This window comes from Paramisgurnus dabryanus, chromosome 14 (assembly GCF_030506205.2).
Source record: "Paramisgurnus dabryanus chromosome 14, PD_genome_1.1, whole genome shotgun sequence".
Taxonomy (NCBI): domain Eukaryota; kingdom Metazoa; phylum Chordata; class Actinopteri; order Cypriniformes; family Cobitidae; genus Paramisgurnus; species Paramisgurnus dabryanus.
Window position 1 is genome coordinate 22,060,261 of NC_133350.1, and position 16,022 is coordinate 22,076,282.

At 38.2% G+C, this 16,022-nt stretch overlaps 1 protein-coding gene across 4 annotated transcripts in view; it reads right to left on the bottom strand.

The window, feature by feature from the left end:
* nlgn1 (neuroligin 1) overlaps window positions 1-16,022 on the bottom strand; it is a 329,969-nt gene that overhangs the window by 145,460 nt on the left and 168,487 nt on the right. For all 4 annotated transcript variants that reach the window (XM_065241555.2, XM_065241560.2, XM_065241554.2 and 1 more), the window contains one exon: window positions 9,672-9,824. In XM_065241555.2, coding sequence (XP_065097627.1) covers window positions 9,672-9,824 — 153 coding nt within the window. The remainder of the gene's footprint in view (window positions 1-9,671; window positions 9,825-16,022) is intronic.

The window sequence follows — 16,022 nt, forward strand, 5'->3', positions numbered from 1 at the left end:
ACAGCCCCTGACAGACACTGGGTTCATTTTACCCAAAAGCTGTTTGTTAGCACTAATGCACTTAAGATTAAGAAAAAAATGATCAGACTGCATTCAAAGGAATCAGATCTATTTGAACTGAAAGCGCTCACTGTCTGTTTCTAAAGGAGTGAGGAGCTCATTTGCATTTAAAGGTATACACATTAAACAGCCCTTTTTTCTCCCACCCAAATAGAAGCATTTTGGACTATAACAAATGATCTGTGGGGTTTTTGAGCTGAAACTTCACAGACAAATTCATGGCACACATGAGATTAAATTTTTAAAATGGGCATAATATGTTAGCCTGGCTCTGCCCTCCTACGTGTGTCCGCTTAATTTTCATTTCGCTTCACTACTACGTCTGGGACTGCTCTGTAGAGTTTCGTTTTCTCCTGCAAAAATCTGCAGGTCCAATCAGCGAACAGAGGGGGGTGGCTATGAACGATGACGTTGAGGTCGTGCGTCAGTTTGAGTTGTAGTTCAGTAATGGCAGCGGAGAAAGACGTGAGAAAAGCTATTCGGTCCGTTGTTGCAAAACTGCCGAATATACAGAAGTTAAAGCCGGAGCAAGAACCAGGTTTGCTAAGTTTTGTTCATCTGATTATTCGTACTTGTTGTTTCCGGACGGTTTCGGCGCATGATATACGTCACGACCACACGTTAGCGATCGCCTATGGCAGATCCTAAGTGACTCTGGGCAGATCCAATAGATTTAAACTTCAACAGAAGACCCTCCTTAATGGAAGTAACGCTTTGCAATGGAGCGTGGCCAGACTCTCTGTACAAATTAAATGAATGTACAAAAGTCTGGTTGGACCAAACTAATAATATGTGCCCTTTAAAGGAAAACACCACCGTTTTTCAATATTTTACTATGTTCTTACTTCAACTTTTTTCAATGCGTGCACTTTTAATCTTTGTATAGCGCCTCGTGAATGTGTTAGCATTTAGCCTAGCCCCATTCATTCCTTGGATCCAAACAGGGATGAATTTAGAAGCCACCAAACATTTTCATGTTTTCCCTATTTAAAGACTGTTACATGAGTAGTTACACAAGTAAGTATGGTGGCACAAAATAAAACTTTAGTTTGGAGCCATAGGAATGAATAGGCTAGGCTAAATGCTAACACATTCACAAAGCGCTGTCTAAAGATTAAAAGTGCATGCATTGAAATAGGTAGGTATGTATTAATTCATCTAAGTTGAGGTAAGAACATAGTAAAATATAAAAAACTGTAGTGTTTTCCTTTAAAGACAAACTACAAAATCTCTTTCCTGTTGCTCAACTCACAGAGCACAACACTAGCAAGGCCAAGGTCACAGGTTTGAGTCTCAGGGAATGCAAATGCTGATAAGTCACATGTGTGAATGCACTATAAATCACTTTGGATAAGCATCTGCTTAATGTAAATGTATTATTATTCAGTTGTTATCCACTAGATACATACAAAAAATTTCATTTGAAGCCTACAAACAACCAGAGCTAAGAATCCAGGGAAGTAAATAAGACTTTGGCCAAACATTATAAACTGAATTAGAAGAGCCTAAAGCTTAAGTGTAATGACTAAAAAATAAATCTTTATCTGCTGGGGTACAGACTAACTTCTGATTAACTGCATTTGTGGGACATTTACAACTGTGAATCTCCTGTGTAACAAATCATAAATTAATCTTACCAGGGGACTGAAGAAAGTTACAACGACCAGGATAAATTACTTCAAGGTTTTTGTGTAGTGATGTTTATCTAAAACCGAGCATTTTCTCAGGCAGATAAAGGTACGGCTTTAAAAAAAAAAAAAATCACACACGGATAATTTTATACTCAGTTAACCTACCGAACAGGAGACAGAAGGAATCTGACCAGAGGCTTTTCGCTCAGATCCATGTGCGGTGTTTTATAAGTAGAAAAAACTCATTTCACTTATCTCTTACCTCCAGCGCATATAGGACTCATAATATCAAAGCCAAAAAAGTGTCACGTCCCTCATCGCTTCTTACAAATGTGCCTTATCCCATCCTGCCCTATAGCATTCTTACACCTGAATGAATTTTAGATAAAAGTACACCTAAAAATCTTTTCCAGGTAGATGATGTTCGGACTTTTAAATATGAGCTGTGTTAAAACACAATATGGTGAATCAATATGCAGTGCCTGGCATTAACCGGACCTACGGCAACATTTGGTTTACACCACTGCTTTAGGGGCTTTTAAAGTGGTCTGCCAGTCGGCCAAAAGCAGGAAACAATTCCTATGGAATCTCTATGGGAATCGTAATTGAATGTACTACACGGAAAGCATCTAACCAAAGATTTGTTCCACCTTCAGAGGTTTACATGCAATCCATCCTCTTCCCCACATGGCCTCAGAGGGATCCCTGGCTTTGGTCCTGCAGTGTAGTTCATTTCTAAGGTGTTAAACACGTCCATCTGTTTTCTTCCTGCAAAAGCAACAGCACCATGTGAAAGCGGCGGTCGGTCCCTGCAGAAAAGCCTACGAGCGAACCTGGCTAATCTCTGGCTTTATGGCAGAGATGGATGTGTCCTTGCGCCTTCATCCATCTGTTGGTACCCTCTCGCCTGTTCGCCCATAGTAACTGCTGTTGCCCAGCAAAATGGACGCAGCGGTGCGGCTGGTGGTGACCACGGTCATCATGACAGGAAGTCCCTGTAGTGGGAGCCGACTCCTGCCTGGGCCAGGCTGTAAATTACCAAAATCCATGTGCGACTCAGTCTGAGTTCAATTTACCACCCTGATACAGTAAATACAAAACCCAGGGGTGCAAGCAGTTATTCAACCTCAAACCATTCTGAGGGTGCATATGATGACAGAACACACAAATAAAAATGTGTTTTCATGGTGTGGACACAAATTCTCATTGGTCAGTGGATTCATAAATGGCAATGTCACAAAAAATGCTTGGTCACATGAGATAGCATCACATAAATGTCTCTTTTAAGCACCCCCCCCCCTCCTGAAATTAATGCATTCATAGCAGTAACATAAAGTTAAACACAAAAAGCCAAAAGCCACATCATTATCATAAACTATGTCAATGTTTTATCCTCAGAAAGTCCAGGAATCGTGATTTGACCTATTAATATCCAACATTTGGTATAGCCTGTGGCTATACATGCCAGTGCAACTAAGCCAAAAGTAAGCAAGGCAGAAAGAAAGAGAGAGAGAAAGAGAGAGTGAAAGAGAGAAAAAAGAGATGTATGAAGAAAAGGAGGAGGAACTGTAAGTAAATGGGCCCAGATGGACATCTGCTGCGCTCTTGCAGGCTGAACTAATCCCTTCGGTTAGCAGCGCTCGCAGGGCAAAGCCCCTGTGATGGCAGATGTCCTCTGTCCTCTGGTACTTGCCTTTTTGCCCTCTACCAAAGCAGACACCAGTCACAACCAATGGAGCTCATCACTTAGGCTTACGCCCCCTTAACCGCAGACTGTTAAAATGACAGAGTGAAGCTATTAAATCTATAGGGTAGCATGAAAGCAGGGTCAGGACAAGTCCCCTCAAGGCAACTCGGTGCACACGGCAGCCATTTTGGCAAGACTTATAAGCAGTTGTTTTCTACAAAAGTAAGAAACATGCACAGCTCTTTCACTTTAACAAAGAAAGACCAACATTTCCAAAATGTTTGTTAAGATATGTTTCAATCACAGAGAATGAGATTTACATTAGGAATATGGGATTTAACATGTACCAGTGGCATCTCTTCCGGAGAGGTTTGTATGTGTTGTGTGTGGATCTTCATGTCAAAATGTGTGTTCGCCGCATCACGTGAACCTGTGCATCATGTGATATGTCAAAATACGGGCCTGTTGCAGACACATCATAGGGGGTTTATGATAAAAGAGATGCTTGCATTTGCTACAGTAGATACTTTTTGCTAGATAATCAGAGTGTTAAGCGAGTGTCTGGAACGCAAGAGTGTCTTGTATCATAAACCTTTTCGACGCGTAAGCAGCAAGGCATGTTGACACGATGTGCAATGCACAGGTTCACATGATGCACCGTACACAATTTTTTTATTAAAATAACAAGCCACACACAATACGCCGAGCACATATTTTGCATTCCAGCAGCAGGCATGTTGACACGATGTGCAATGCACAGGTTCACATGATGCACCGAACACAATTTTTTTATTAAAATTACAAGCCACACACAATACGCCGAGCACATATTTTGCATTCCTGTCTCCCCGGAGGAAAAGTCACCACATGCCAATGACGTGTGCATAAATGACTATTTATTATAATTAATAATACCAAATAAGACAAGTATTCTGAAATGCATAAGAAATTATATCAATAGGAAATATTAAAGTCTGCAAAACTTGTTTAATGACCATTTTAACTCTTTGGCACAAAAGGTCACTTTATTTCACTTCCATTGATCCACATGAGATGATCTTTTGAAGATAGTCAGATCACGTTGGGATAACACGGATCATCAGAGTTTGCAAAAACTTGTAAGGTCAAATATGCCAGCTTAAATGTATGAGTAAGGAAGTTTCATACAGATACATATTTAAATTCAAACTACTGAAATTAGAAACGTGCAAAACAGAATAAAATAATTACATTTTCTAATAGTCTTATACTTTTGTACTCCGACAACAATGGCATTATTCATAGTCTTCATTAGATTAAAATACAGCACTGTTTTAGGCTGTTTAAGAAAACATTTATTAAATATTAACCCCTTAGGCGTCACCCCACCCTATTAAGTTAAATCTACACTCTTGATACAGTTTGTCATGAATAGATAAGAATTCACATGCAAAACATTGAAATAAACTTTGGCGTCTTGCTGGCGGGACAGTGACATTTAGCAGGATATAAATGTTTTTAGGCATACTCTCTTCATAAATGAAGCAATTACTCTCCATACATAATGTATTTACATAAAACACTGTTGAAATGTCTATTCTAGAGGCTTAGACCTTTCCAACAATATATAGTTTGTAGTGATAGATTAAAATTTACAATTTTAAAATTAACAATATTGATATAAACTTAGGTTTCCCGTATTCAGAATGGCGATGCTTAACAATTTTTAAAAAAGATGCCTCAGTCAAAAAGTGTTATTGGGTCTTTTAATTATAAAGCAGGACTTCCTTTCATACATCTGCCAAATTCCGTCTCACCAAAAAAAAACTAAAATTAGACATACAGAGACTACACTTATTTTCAACACAGCATTGCGTCAAAAAGAAAGCACAGCTATTAAATTAAAATATTTTTATTTGACCCAACATTGGGTAAAAACAACCCAGTTAAATTCCAAACCAAGGGGCTGGGTTCATCCCTTTTTGACCCAACACTGGGTTAATAAAAATCACCCAGCATTTATTAGAGAGCACATATTTAAAAGTTGAAACCTAACTAAACAAAGGAAATCTACATTTGGGATGGCATTATGGTAAGCAAATGATAGAAGAAACTATTCCTTTAAGTGTTAAGATTATCAACGATTTCCACCTCTTTCCAGCAACGATTTTTCACCAAGGAAATATACATACATTATCATCAACATAATTTGTGTATGAAGATCAATGTAGGACCAATACGCAGCTGCTGTACAGTCTCTAAAGATATTCTTTATATTGTCCACCCATTTAAACAAGAGTTTCTTACAGCCAGCAGTGGAGAGGCAAAATAATGGATGAGCAACAATCCTGTAGAGTTGTTAAATGCTTGTTAAGATTAATAAACACCCTCCAATGCAGCATCTCCCCTGACACACTGCTTACTGAACAGGGTCAGACATCACATGTGGTGAGCTCACGTTGAAACAAGCATATGGTTGAGAGACAGAAGAGCAAAAGAGAACTAGAGAGAAAGAAAAAGTGAGAGAGAGCAAAAAAGACAAAGTGAAAAGAACTGGGAGAGAGAGAGAGAGAGAGAGAGAGAGAGAGAGAGAGAGAGAGAGAGAGAGAGAGAGAGAGAGAGAGAGTGATAGCATGTTATATAAAAGGCAACACTTGAGGCAAAAACGAGAACGAGAAGGCAAATGAGTTGGGGGTTATAGAAACCAAAAGACTAATGAAACTAAAGCATTGTGGGTATTTATTTCACAAGAGAGAAAATTAATAAGCATGAAAAATAATAATCCTCAACACCGGGCCACATAGAATGATTAAAGCAAAGCAGCAAAGCAATTATTACAGGGTGAGCAACGTGGTGAAGATTTGACAAACGGCTAAACAACCGAGCAAATGGCCCGCGAGCGCACACTGTGTACAAGCTTATACGCTGCCTGCATCTGGCAAAGCTCACACACGCTGACTAACAAGTGTGCGCTGGACATTGACTAAACTCACCACCCGTTTGGATCCATTTAACAGTTTTACTGTAACGTAGTCATTCTGGAAGTAAACAATCGTTCTGAACAAGAAATGGAAGACTGAAGACTGAAGATGACGAGAAGTGATGAAGTCAATAGCTGTGTCCCAATTTGAAGGCTGGGTCCTTCCAAGGATGCGTCCTTGAAAGTGAGTACTAGTTCTTTGAAGGTCGCAGCTTTCGAAGTTCCCAAGGAGAACTGAAATGAGACGGTCTAGCCTTTGGAGGATCTCTAAGTTGCGTCAACTGGAAGTCGCAGCCTTTGAATTAATGTTTGGTCTTTTTGGCGAAAATCTGGTGGGATTGTTCCCTGGAACAATTCTAGAATTACAGCTGCAGTCTGTAACGTTTGCCTCTTTATCGCCATCTTTGTTTAAAATATAAAATTGCAGGTTACTTAAAATTTTTCTTTACGTGGGTTAAATGTAGAATAAAATCAAATTGACCTGTAAATTCTTACCTGACAGCCCTACTTATAAATCATTATTATAAGCTTTCTGTTGCAAATCAGGGTAAGGTCATAACATAATATGATTGGATCATTTGAATCATTTTTTTTACTTTTTTGTGTGTTTGTTTCCTCAAAACGTTACTCAAATTGTTTTTGTTAATTTAGCAAATGTGTCACTTTGCCTTCATTATCTTTTAAGGGACACTCCACTTTTTAGAAAATATGCTCATTTTCCAGCTCCCCTAAAGTTAAACATTTGATTTTTACCATTTTGGAATCCATTCAGCTGATCTCCAGGTTTGGCGGTACCACTTTTAGCATAGCTTAGCATAATCCATTGAACCTTATTAGACCAATAGCATCTCGCTAAAAAAAATATCAAAGAGTTTCGATATTTTTCCTATTTAAAACTTGACTCTTCTGTAGTTACATCGTGTACTGAAAATTAAGACCGACAGAAAATTAAAAGTTGCGATTTTCTAGGCAGATTTGTCTAGGAACTATACTCTCATTGTTACGTAATAATCAAGGACTTTGCTGCCGTAACATGGCTGCAGGAGGCGCAATGATATTACGCAGCAGCCAAAAAAAATTCCACTTTTTTTCGGGCTCTACGTAATATCATTGCACCTTCTGCAGCCATGTTACGGCAGCAAAGTCCTTGATTATTATGCCAGAATGAGAGTATAGTTCCTAACCATGTCTGCCTTACATAAAACACAACTTTTAATTTTCCGTCGGTGTTAGTACACGATGTAACTACAGAAGAGTCAAGTTTCAAATAGGTAAAATATTGAAACGCTTTGGTTATTTTTAGTGCGATGCTATTGGTCTAATAAGATTCAATGGATTATGCTAAGCTATGCTAAAAGTGTTACCGCCAGACCTGGAAATCGACTGAATGGATTTCAAAATGGTAAAAATCAAATGTTTAACTCTAGGGGAGCTGGAAAATGAGCATATTTTCAAAAAAAGTGGAGTGTCCCTTTAAGGGCCGTTCACACTTTGGGCGATAACGGTAACTAAATATAGTTTTAAAAATTGTTTTATATTAAAATTGAATAGCGGAGTTCACACCACAACTACTGTATAACGTGAACGATCCTTTACCTTTCATCCACAAACATTTCATTCATTAAATGATAATGTAAAACTGCTTATTTCTCTTATTTGCACAGGTATACGTTTAAGATACACTATTAGCTGGAGTGAAAGAAAACCAGGCTTGTTTTTAACCAGCTAAAGAATGCCAGTACACAGCAGCATTACCAAAAAAAAAAAAAAAAAAAAATGATGGCAGCAGTCGGTAAAACAGGCCCTTATGGCGGCTGATTAGCTGTCGGAGAGCAGTTTTAGTCAGGTGGCCATGACGAGCGCGACTCGCTCCATAAATCTACAACAGTTCTGATAATGACACTCAGACTGTGTGCCGCGCTACAATCCATTAGGCCCTCTCGCCATCGCAACACCTTTTCTCTGAGTTTAGCCGAACCCCAGACAGCCATGAGAAAAACACAGCAACAATAAATTAAGGCTTGTGGCATGCGGGCACATGCTTAAACCCCTAATGGATCTGTGTGCCCTAGCCAGACAGAAAAAAAACAGTCATCAGTGGTGGAGCTGTTACGAAGGGAAGATGGCTGCTAGTGGCATCATTAGATGAGAAAGATCATGTTGAGCCTCATTTACTAATGCTGCCAATGTGATGATGACATGTGACGATTTGAAAATAATTTCTGAAGCCAATTTTACAAATTCCTTTTTGAATATTTTGCTGAAGCGCAGGCCAGCAATACGAATAAATCATGTCACCAATGTAAGCCGCTTTAACTGGTCAAAATGGTGATATATAGAGTAGATGGAGAAATGTTTTGTAGGATCGGTTGCAACTGCTCATGTTTATTTAACAAGTGAAATAAAAAATGAGCCACTTCATCATTCATTCACTTTTTAATTTGCTTGATCGATGTATGATTTAGAGTTGATGGTTTTCTTACAAATATGCATGCATGAATAAGTTGCTATATTATGTTCAAATAAAACAAGGGTTCCGATATTGTGATTCGAAATAATAATTGTGTTTATCACTGAACAGTGACCGCCATTTGCATATAAGGACAACAATGACGGATGCTGTTGTTCCAAGAACACAATGATCCATTAGCATAAGAACCTCGCAGACTAATATTGATGAAGCAATCTGAGTAAAAAAGCCGTGCCATAAGATAATCCATCTTTGCGATCCTAAAAAGATGACTTTTCTGTGTGGCCCTAAACAGGAAATAGCATTTGTATATAGCTTAAATAACAGGTGTTGAAACAAAAGCTTCATATCTACAAAGCTCAGATCTGTCAAATCTTTTTCTCCAAGCTTAATGAATGCAATGCCATTCGCTTGAGGCGATCTCAATTCGTGTATCATTAACTAAAAATATCCAATTATATCTCTATCCATGCATCTGCTGCATTGAAAAAGCGTGACAGACTGAAGAAGAGAAACAGTGGAGACAGAAAAGAGAGAGAGAGAGAGGAGAGAATATCTGGCTGTGATTGAAGCTGGAAGGTCATAAAGCTTTGATAGCATCAGTATTTACTATCACCTTAAATCATGGACAACTACAGCAAACTTTTCTATAACAAGTTTTCATGCTTGCATGCCGCTGCCACTTCCCGTTTTATGCTTATGAGCTAGAGGCTATTCACAAGCGACTAAATCATCTTTCACCAGAGTGTGAATCGCACATCAGCGAACAGAAACAATGCAAGTGCGAGCCGTTTGGAAATGTCACAGGGCCCACAGACCGCAGCCCTGATCATAGGATAAAAAAAGTTAAGGTGAACTGCTTACCGAGCACACCAAGCCGATAGTTTACGGTTATGACGATGACGTTGCCGTAACTAGCCAAGATGCTTCCGTCGAACATATTCGCCGTGCCTTCCATGTACGATCCTCCGTGTATGAATACCATCACGGGTTTAGGGCTCCCGCTCTCACGGATGTCTGGAAAAGGGAGGATAGAAGCGATTAAATGACAAATTACTGCAGACAGCTGGATATGCATTCATGGCTGAAGGCCTGCATTTTGCTCAAATTGGCCACATTGGCTTTATTTTTCAGTTTTAGAAATGAGCTCATTAATTTCCTAGGCAATATGAATGTCATGTTCCTGGTGATCGGAAAAAAATCCTGTTACGTTTTACAGGGTTGCCTTTTGTGCCTTTTCCCTCTCTCGCTCTCTCTTTTAAAGGGCCTGTCAGCAGCAAAACTAGAAATTAAAATAGTCACTTTAATATATAAACTAAATGTTTTAAATGACTGAAAAGTTGACACCACAAGGTGTCAAAACTTCAAGCAAACTTGCAGAGAGTAGAATGTGACTGCTACATCAATAAGCTGTGTTTATTTCACCTCATCCTCTCAGATCTCATCTTTTAAAAATGTCCTTTCATTGCTTAGGCAAAGTAATCCTCTTTGTCCAAAAGGGAGATATTTTCAAAACATAAATGCGATGCAGATGATAACTTTTGTCTTGCTTGAGGGAGACAGCCATTTCATTATGGTTGAAAAGACTCCACATAAATCTCTGTTATTTTATTGGGTAGGCATGGACCTGCTTCCGGGAGGTTTAGGGCAAGCTAAAAAATAAATGCATTTTTCCAAAACAATTTCCTTACGGACGCTAATCCAAAGCCCCTCTTGCCAAATGCTCAGAAATGTGCACTTTATGGTTCTTCATCAGGCGACGTAATGTCTCATCTCTCCTCTTCTTTTCAGTTGTGGCTTCTTTGTATTTCTGGCCACTTACAGTATATATTACGGGCAATTTCACATAAGGGCCATGCTGCTCAAATCCATTCAGAAGAATTCTGAAGATTCAAAATCTGTGCAGAAAATGCAAAACGACTCTGTTTGGGCTCAAGCGTGGCTCAGTACGTATATCAGTGTCCAGCAGGAGAAAAATGACATGGGGTGATTTCTCAACCAAATAAATACTCCATTGATCTTAGTTCTCCTCGGTCATGCTGACAGAAATGTTCTTCATCACCAGACAATGTGGTAAAACAGTGTGCATGTGCACACTGGCCTGTTTGTCTTCTCTTCATCCTTTAAAAATGTCTTATGGCAAATGTCAATGATAAGTCCAGTGTATCGTGGCCTTTCTTCAGAACGCCTCTAAGCGATAGCATGAACTTACTGAAAAAGCACCTGTGACACACACACACACACACACATTCACAAAGCTGTGATTGAGAGCACTATGTCAAGGTCACCAGAGACCCATACATGCATGACACTTATCCAAATATTTTACTAAAAGCTTTTAACTTAATGCAATTATAGACTTTAAAGTGAATTGTGCAATTTTGCAGCACTTGTAGCACCGAACCGAAACCATAAAAAAGGTTTTGATCCCTGCAGAGGTCACAATGTAATGTTTAAGTGTTTCTATGTATTTTATTTAGAATTTTTTATTGTTATATTGTCACTTCCTGTTGTAGTTTTGTCCATGTTCTTCTGTAGTTCTTTCACTCATGATGTGGTCACATTAGACTTTCAGCATGAGTAATTCTACACAGACCCTTGCATATATGGTCAGCAACCTTAAAAATGTTGTTTTAATAATTAATTAATCATGGATTCCCACATGCTTTCACTGTTATGGTAGCTTTTGTTATATTTTATGAAATATAATTGTGCGATACTGTTATTTTTTGGTTGCACCTGAAAAGATCATGATTGGACTTGTTGAATCTCTGTTCGTCACGTTTTCACAAAATCACAAGTCTGATACAAAAGCCTGAGTTGACCAACTTGAAATTTGGAACGTGCCATTTTTTTTTTATAAGCCTGCATTTCTGGTCTGCAGCATTCAAATGCGTATTTAGAAAAAGTCACTGGAACGGAAAGTCAGGTGTGACCACAACTGTATCCATTTGTGTCTTAACCCTATCACTGTTTGTACACTGTCAGAAAATAATGGTCAAAAATGCTCCCCAGCTGTCACAGGGGTGGTACCCTTTCAAAAAGTACACCTTTGCACCTAAAGAGTTCATATGAGTACACCAGCGATGCATATTGGTACCAAAGAGAGCATGTTAGTACATAAAAAGTACATATTGGTAACAAATGTCTATATATGTTTACTGGAATGGTACATATTAAGACCTTTTTAAAATAGGCGTGGGGATCCTTGTCATGGAGGGCCACAGTCCTGCAAAGTTAGGTTCCACCCTAATCACACCCATGTCATTTGCAAGTAATACTAAAGACTTTGATTATATTTTATGTGTGTTTGGGTTGGAACTAAAGCCTGCAGGACTGTGGCCCTCCAGGAGCATCAATGCCCACCCCTGTTTTAAAGTGTATGCGCAGTGACATCTTGGGACCATTTTTTTTCTGACAGTGTATATACCTCTGTATTTCCAGTGTGTTTAAATGTATTGTTTACATTCTGCAATACAATTTAATGCAGGGGTTTTCAATATAGGTTCCGGGATCCCCCAGGGGGTCTCCAAGAGTTACTGGGGGTCCCCAGAAAATTTCAGAGAAAATAATTATTTATTAGGTATTTATCTCTCATTTCTTGCTGTAGTACATACATTCCAGAATAATTCATATTTGCTTTGTATCTTTCTACTGTGTTTTTCTTATTAGGGTCCCCTTTATCTTACCAGGGTTTGTAAGGCAGAATTTTTGTAAAGCTGCTATAAAACAGGATTTATTGTCAAAGTTGCTGCAGTACAAATAAAGTTGAATTTAAAATATACTTCCATCTTCACTCTGGTGTAGCCAGTCACGTATATATTATTTGTTATAAATATAAATATGTAAATTGTTATTTGGGTCAATGACGTGACGTTAATTATTTTGTGTCCGTATGGTTCATTTAAATGTAAAAGGGTTAAAATTTCTAAATAAATTAGCAGATTACTTCACATTTTCTTTTTTGGGGACCAAGTCTAAAATTTCTGGTTTTATTTCATTTTGAAAAAATATTTGAGGGATAATTACAAAAAGTCAATGTGGTGTAACCAGTCTGTGTCAATAGGTGTAACTAGTATTTTTTAATGAAAATTTAAATATATTCATAAAAAATGTGAAATAAAATATAATCATCTAGTTTAGTGTAATATGATTTTTATAAATTTTTACATAATTTGTCAAAGATTATTTAGAAAACAGAGCTGTTTTCAGCATATGTTCAGACAAATATTATAAAAATGCATTAAAATGTACATTTAGTAATAACTAATAAAATGTATTTTCATGTGATATTATTATTTTTTTTTATTACCCTTCCATGCCATCAAGGTGGATAAAATATTTCATATTTCTCATTCTTTGGCGCAATTGGCGGTTACAACATTTGACATTTTCAGGTCCATTTAGTCTTTTCAGGTCCATTCAGTAACTTTCATAAAAATGGTGCAAATGTAATTTTTAAATAATTTAATATTTTATTTTTTATAAATACACTATGTGCATTGAAATGATGCATTCTTTTCAAACAAGTTTTTTGAATTTCTCATCTTGCCAAACTGTTTTTTTTTTTCATTGACCCATTTACATTTTAGGAAGGAGGTCCCTAACAAAAGGGTCATCATATTTCGAGCGTCATAAAGTTTGAAACGATTTACGGTGATTTAATGTGTCTCACTTACAAGCGGTACCTTTCAAATTTGGAATCATTAAACCCTTCAGCATATTCATGAATATCAGCTGATGTCACTCACATCCCAAACTTGTCTCCCGCCATTATGAGTGCTTGAAGTGGTCGCAAAAGAAGCTATGCCTTCAATATGTTGTGAGCATCAAAATCGCTATGTTTACAACACTAAGAATGCTCAACACAACATGATAAGTTTCTTTTCATGACAGTCGAGGTGCGACATGTTGTCTTTCGTAGCCATTTCCTGTATCTATAAAAAACATAGACAGTAAAAGATAAGCAATCCGTAAATCGTAGCAAGCTAGCCAATGCTTGTCAATAGCCTACTGGTACTCGGTAGGTACTCAAGATGGCGGCAGGCAACTGGAATGACCTAAAAGGTCACTTGACTGATATTCATCAATATATACAGCTTTTTCATTTTTGCTTAGACCGCAAGTTAAACATATCACATTCTTGCTTCTTTTTTCTTCTTAAAATTACTTATTTTAGGGCCACCGTGTAGGTTTGATAACAGTCATGATTTTTGGTATTCTGTTCGGTGTCCCCGCGGTGACGGTATTTACAAACTCCACCTTAAGTAGTTTATTCAAGCAACCAATTCACACTGTTTTTATTTTGGTACGTTCTATTTTTTCAAGTTTTTGACCTGACATAAAGGCCACACAGTGCTATATCGTCTCTAGGGCCTATTGTTACTGATTACTTCAAAAAGTCAATAAATGTTTGTACCCTTCGTACCAAAGCAGCAGATTAATGAACGTGTCAAGAGTGCCTATTGATTTTGGTGATAGTTTGCTTTAGTAAATCTCCAGCAAATAGTCATATCTGGAGAATCCCTTGGCATTTGGAGTTGTTGCATATGATTGATGATCACGAGATATCTCTGTGCAGTGGCCCGTGAGCTGCTTCTATATCAAAAACAAAAGTGTAAACTAATTAGAATGGATATTAATATCCGTAAGTGGGCCGGTGATGTGATCAAGCCAATTACAGGATCTATGAAATAAAATCAGAGGAGCCGGTTGGCGAGAACTGTCGCTGGTGTCGCGGCAGCTGGTATTAGCAGTGTGCACTAATAAGGTAGCGTTATGTCTACATAATTAATGTGCCCTCCGTGTCTCTTCTCAGCTCGATCACATGATGCTGTCTGAGAAGACCGGCAGACCTTTCCCAATGTACAGACAGGTTTTTTTATGAATGTTTGATTAAACTTGACTGACAAGCTCGAGACTAAATGGGATAAACTGGTTGGTGTTTGTTAGTCAAGGTATCTCTAGGTAATGGTTTCCAAGTAGAAGGATCTTCTTTGATCTTCGCTTGTTAAGAACTGAAGTCTAGGAGGATGTGTGATGATAGCAGACCTTATGTCGACCTTGGAGGGGTGTTAGTCTGCCGGTCCTTTTGATCAATGTCCAGATCTTCTCGAACTGATTTGTTGAAAGTCCCATTGTGAATTTGGGCAGATCCTCCTAAAAATAGCAATGGTGACTCAAGGCTTTCCTCACATATGCAGGTGCCGATCACTGGAGACCTCATAACAGATCATGTACTTAACGGTGCCATTCAGGTACAGTAGGCAATCCCAGGAACCTTGATATCGCAGGGATCGTCTAGGCTTTTGAGGCGGTTTATTTATTGTAACCGGATAGAAAGCATTCAGAGGTAAGACGGTACACCTGATTTGTTTTCTGTGTCCTGGATGTAATTCAGAGCAGCTTTCTCTCCCGTTTTCCCAGTATACAGTCTGGTCTGTTCAAGAGGATTAAGTTTCCAAGAGAGTTGATGTGAAATACTCTCACTTTATATTTGTGCTGCTGTAATCTTTTGATGTGCAGATCAAAGCGAGCAGCCTCTTTCCTGGTTTTAGCCTCCTCTAATTGGTTCTTATTTCATTTGATTATACACGAGACTTCATTGGGTTTCTGTTCTGACATGAACAAGAAAGGAAGTGCTGTTATCACACAGTCGCTCAGGGATTATTATCATTACTTTTTGTAGCACTTTAACAATTTACAGTCCAGGCACTTAATCAATGTGTTAATTTGCTGCGCATCTCTAGATTTTTGCACAGCCTCTAAACATCGGGCAGATTAAACAGCTCGACTGTAATGGCTATTGATGCACGCAGGCTGACAGAAATGCAGACGTGGCGGTATGGATTCCAGGAACATACAATGTTGCATAGGAAATTTTTGAAGAGGGCTTCCAGTATAATATTGGAAGCCAGTGGGATTGTTTTAGAGGAATAAATTGTTTTCACAAAAAGAAGGGTTGAAAATCATGCAAAAATTGTTAAGAATTGATATTAGGATTATTAGTTTGTTTTGTTTGCTTGTTTTCGTTTTGTTTAGGTGAGATGCAACAAATAAACTCAAAAGGAAATGATAATCAAAATACTCAATCAAAAACCTATGAAAGGTTATTAACAAGTACGTGTCTAAAATGACGGGAGACAGGTCACAATCAAGCAAAAACGACAAAACACATCCAGCGAAAAACGAGCAAGAAAAAAACTCTCCACTCTC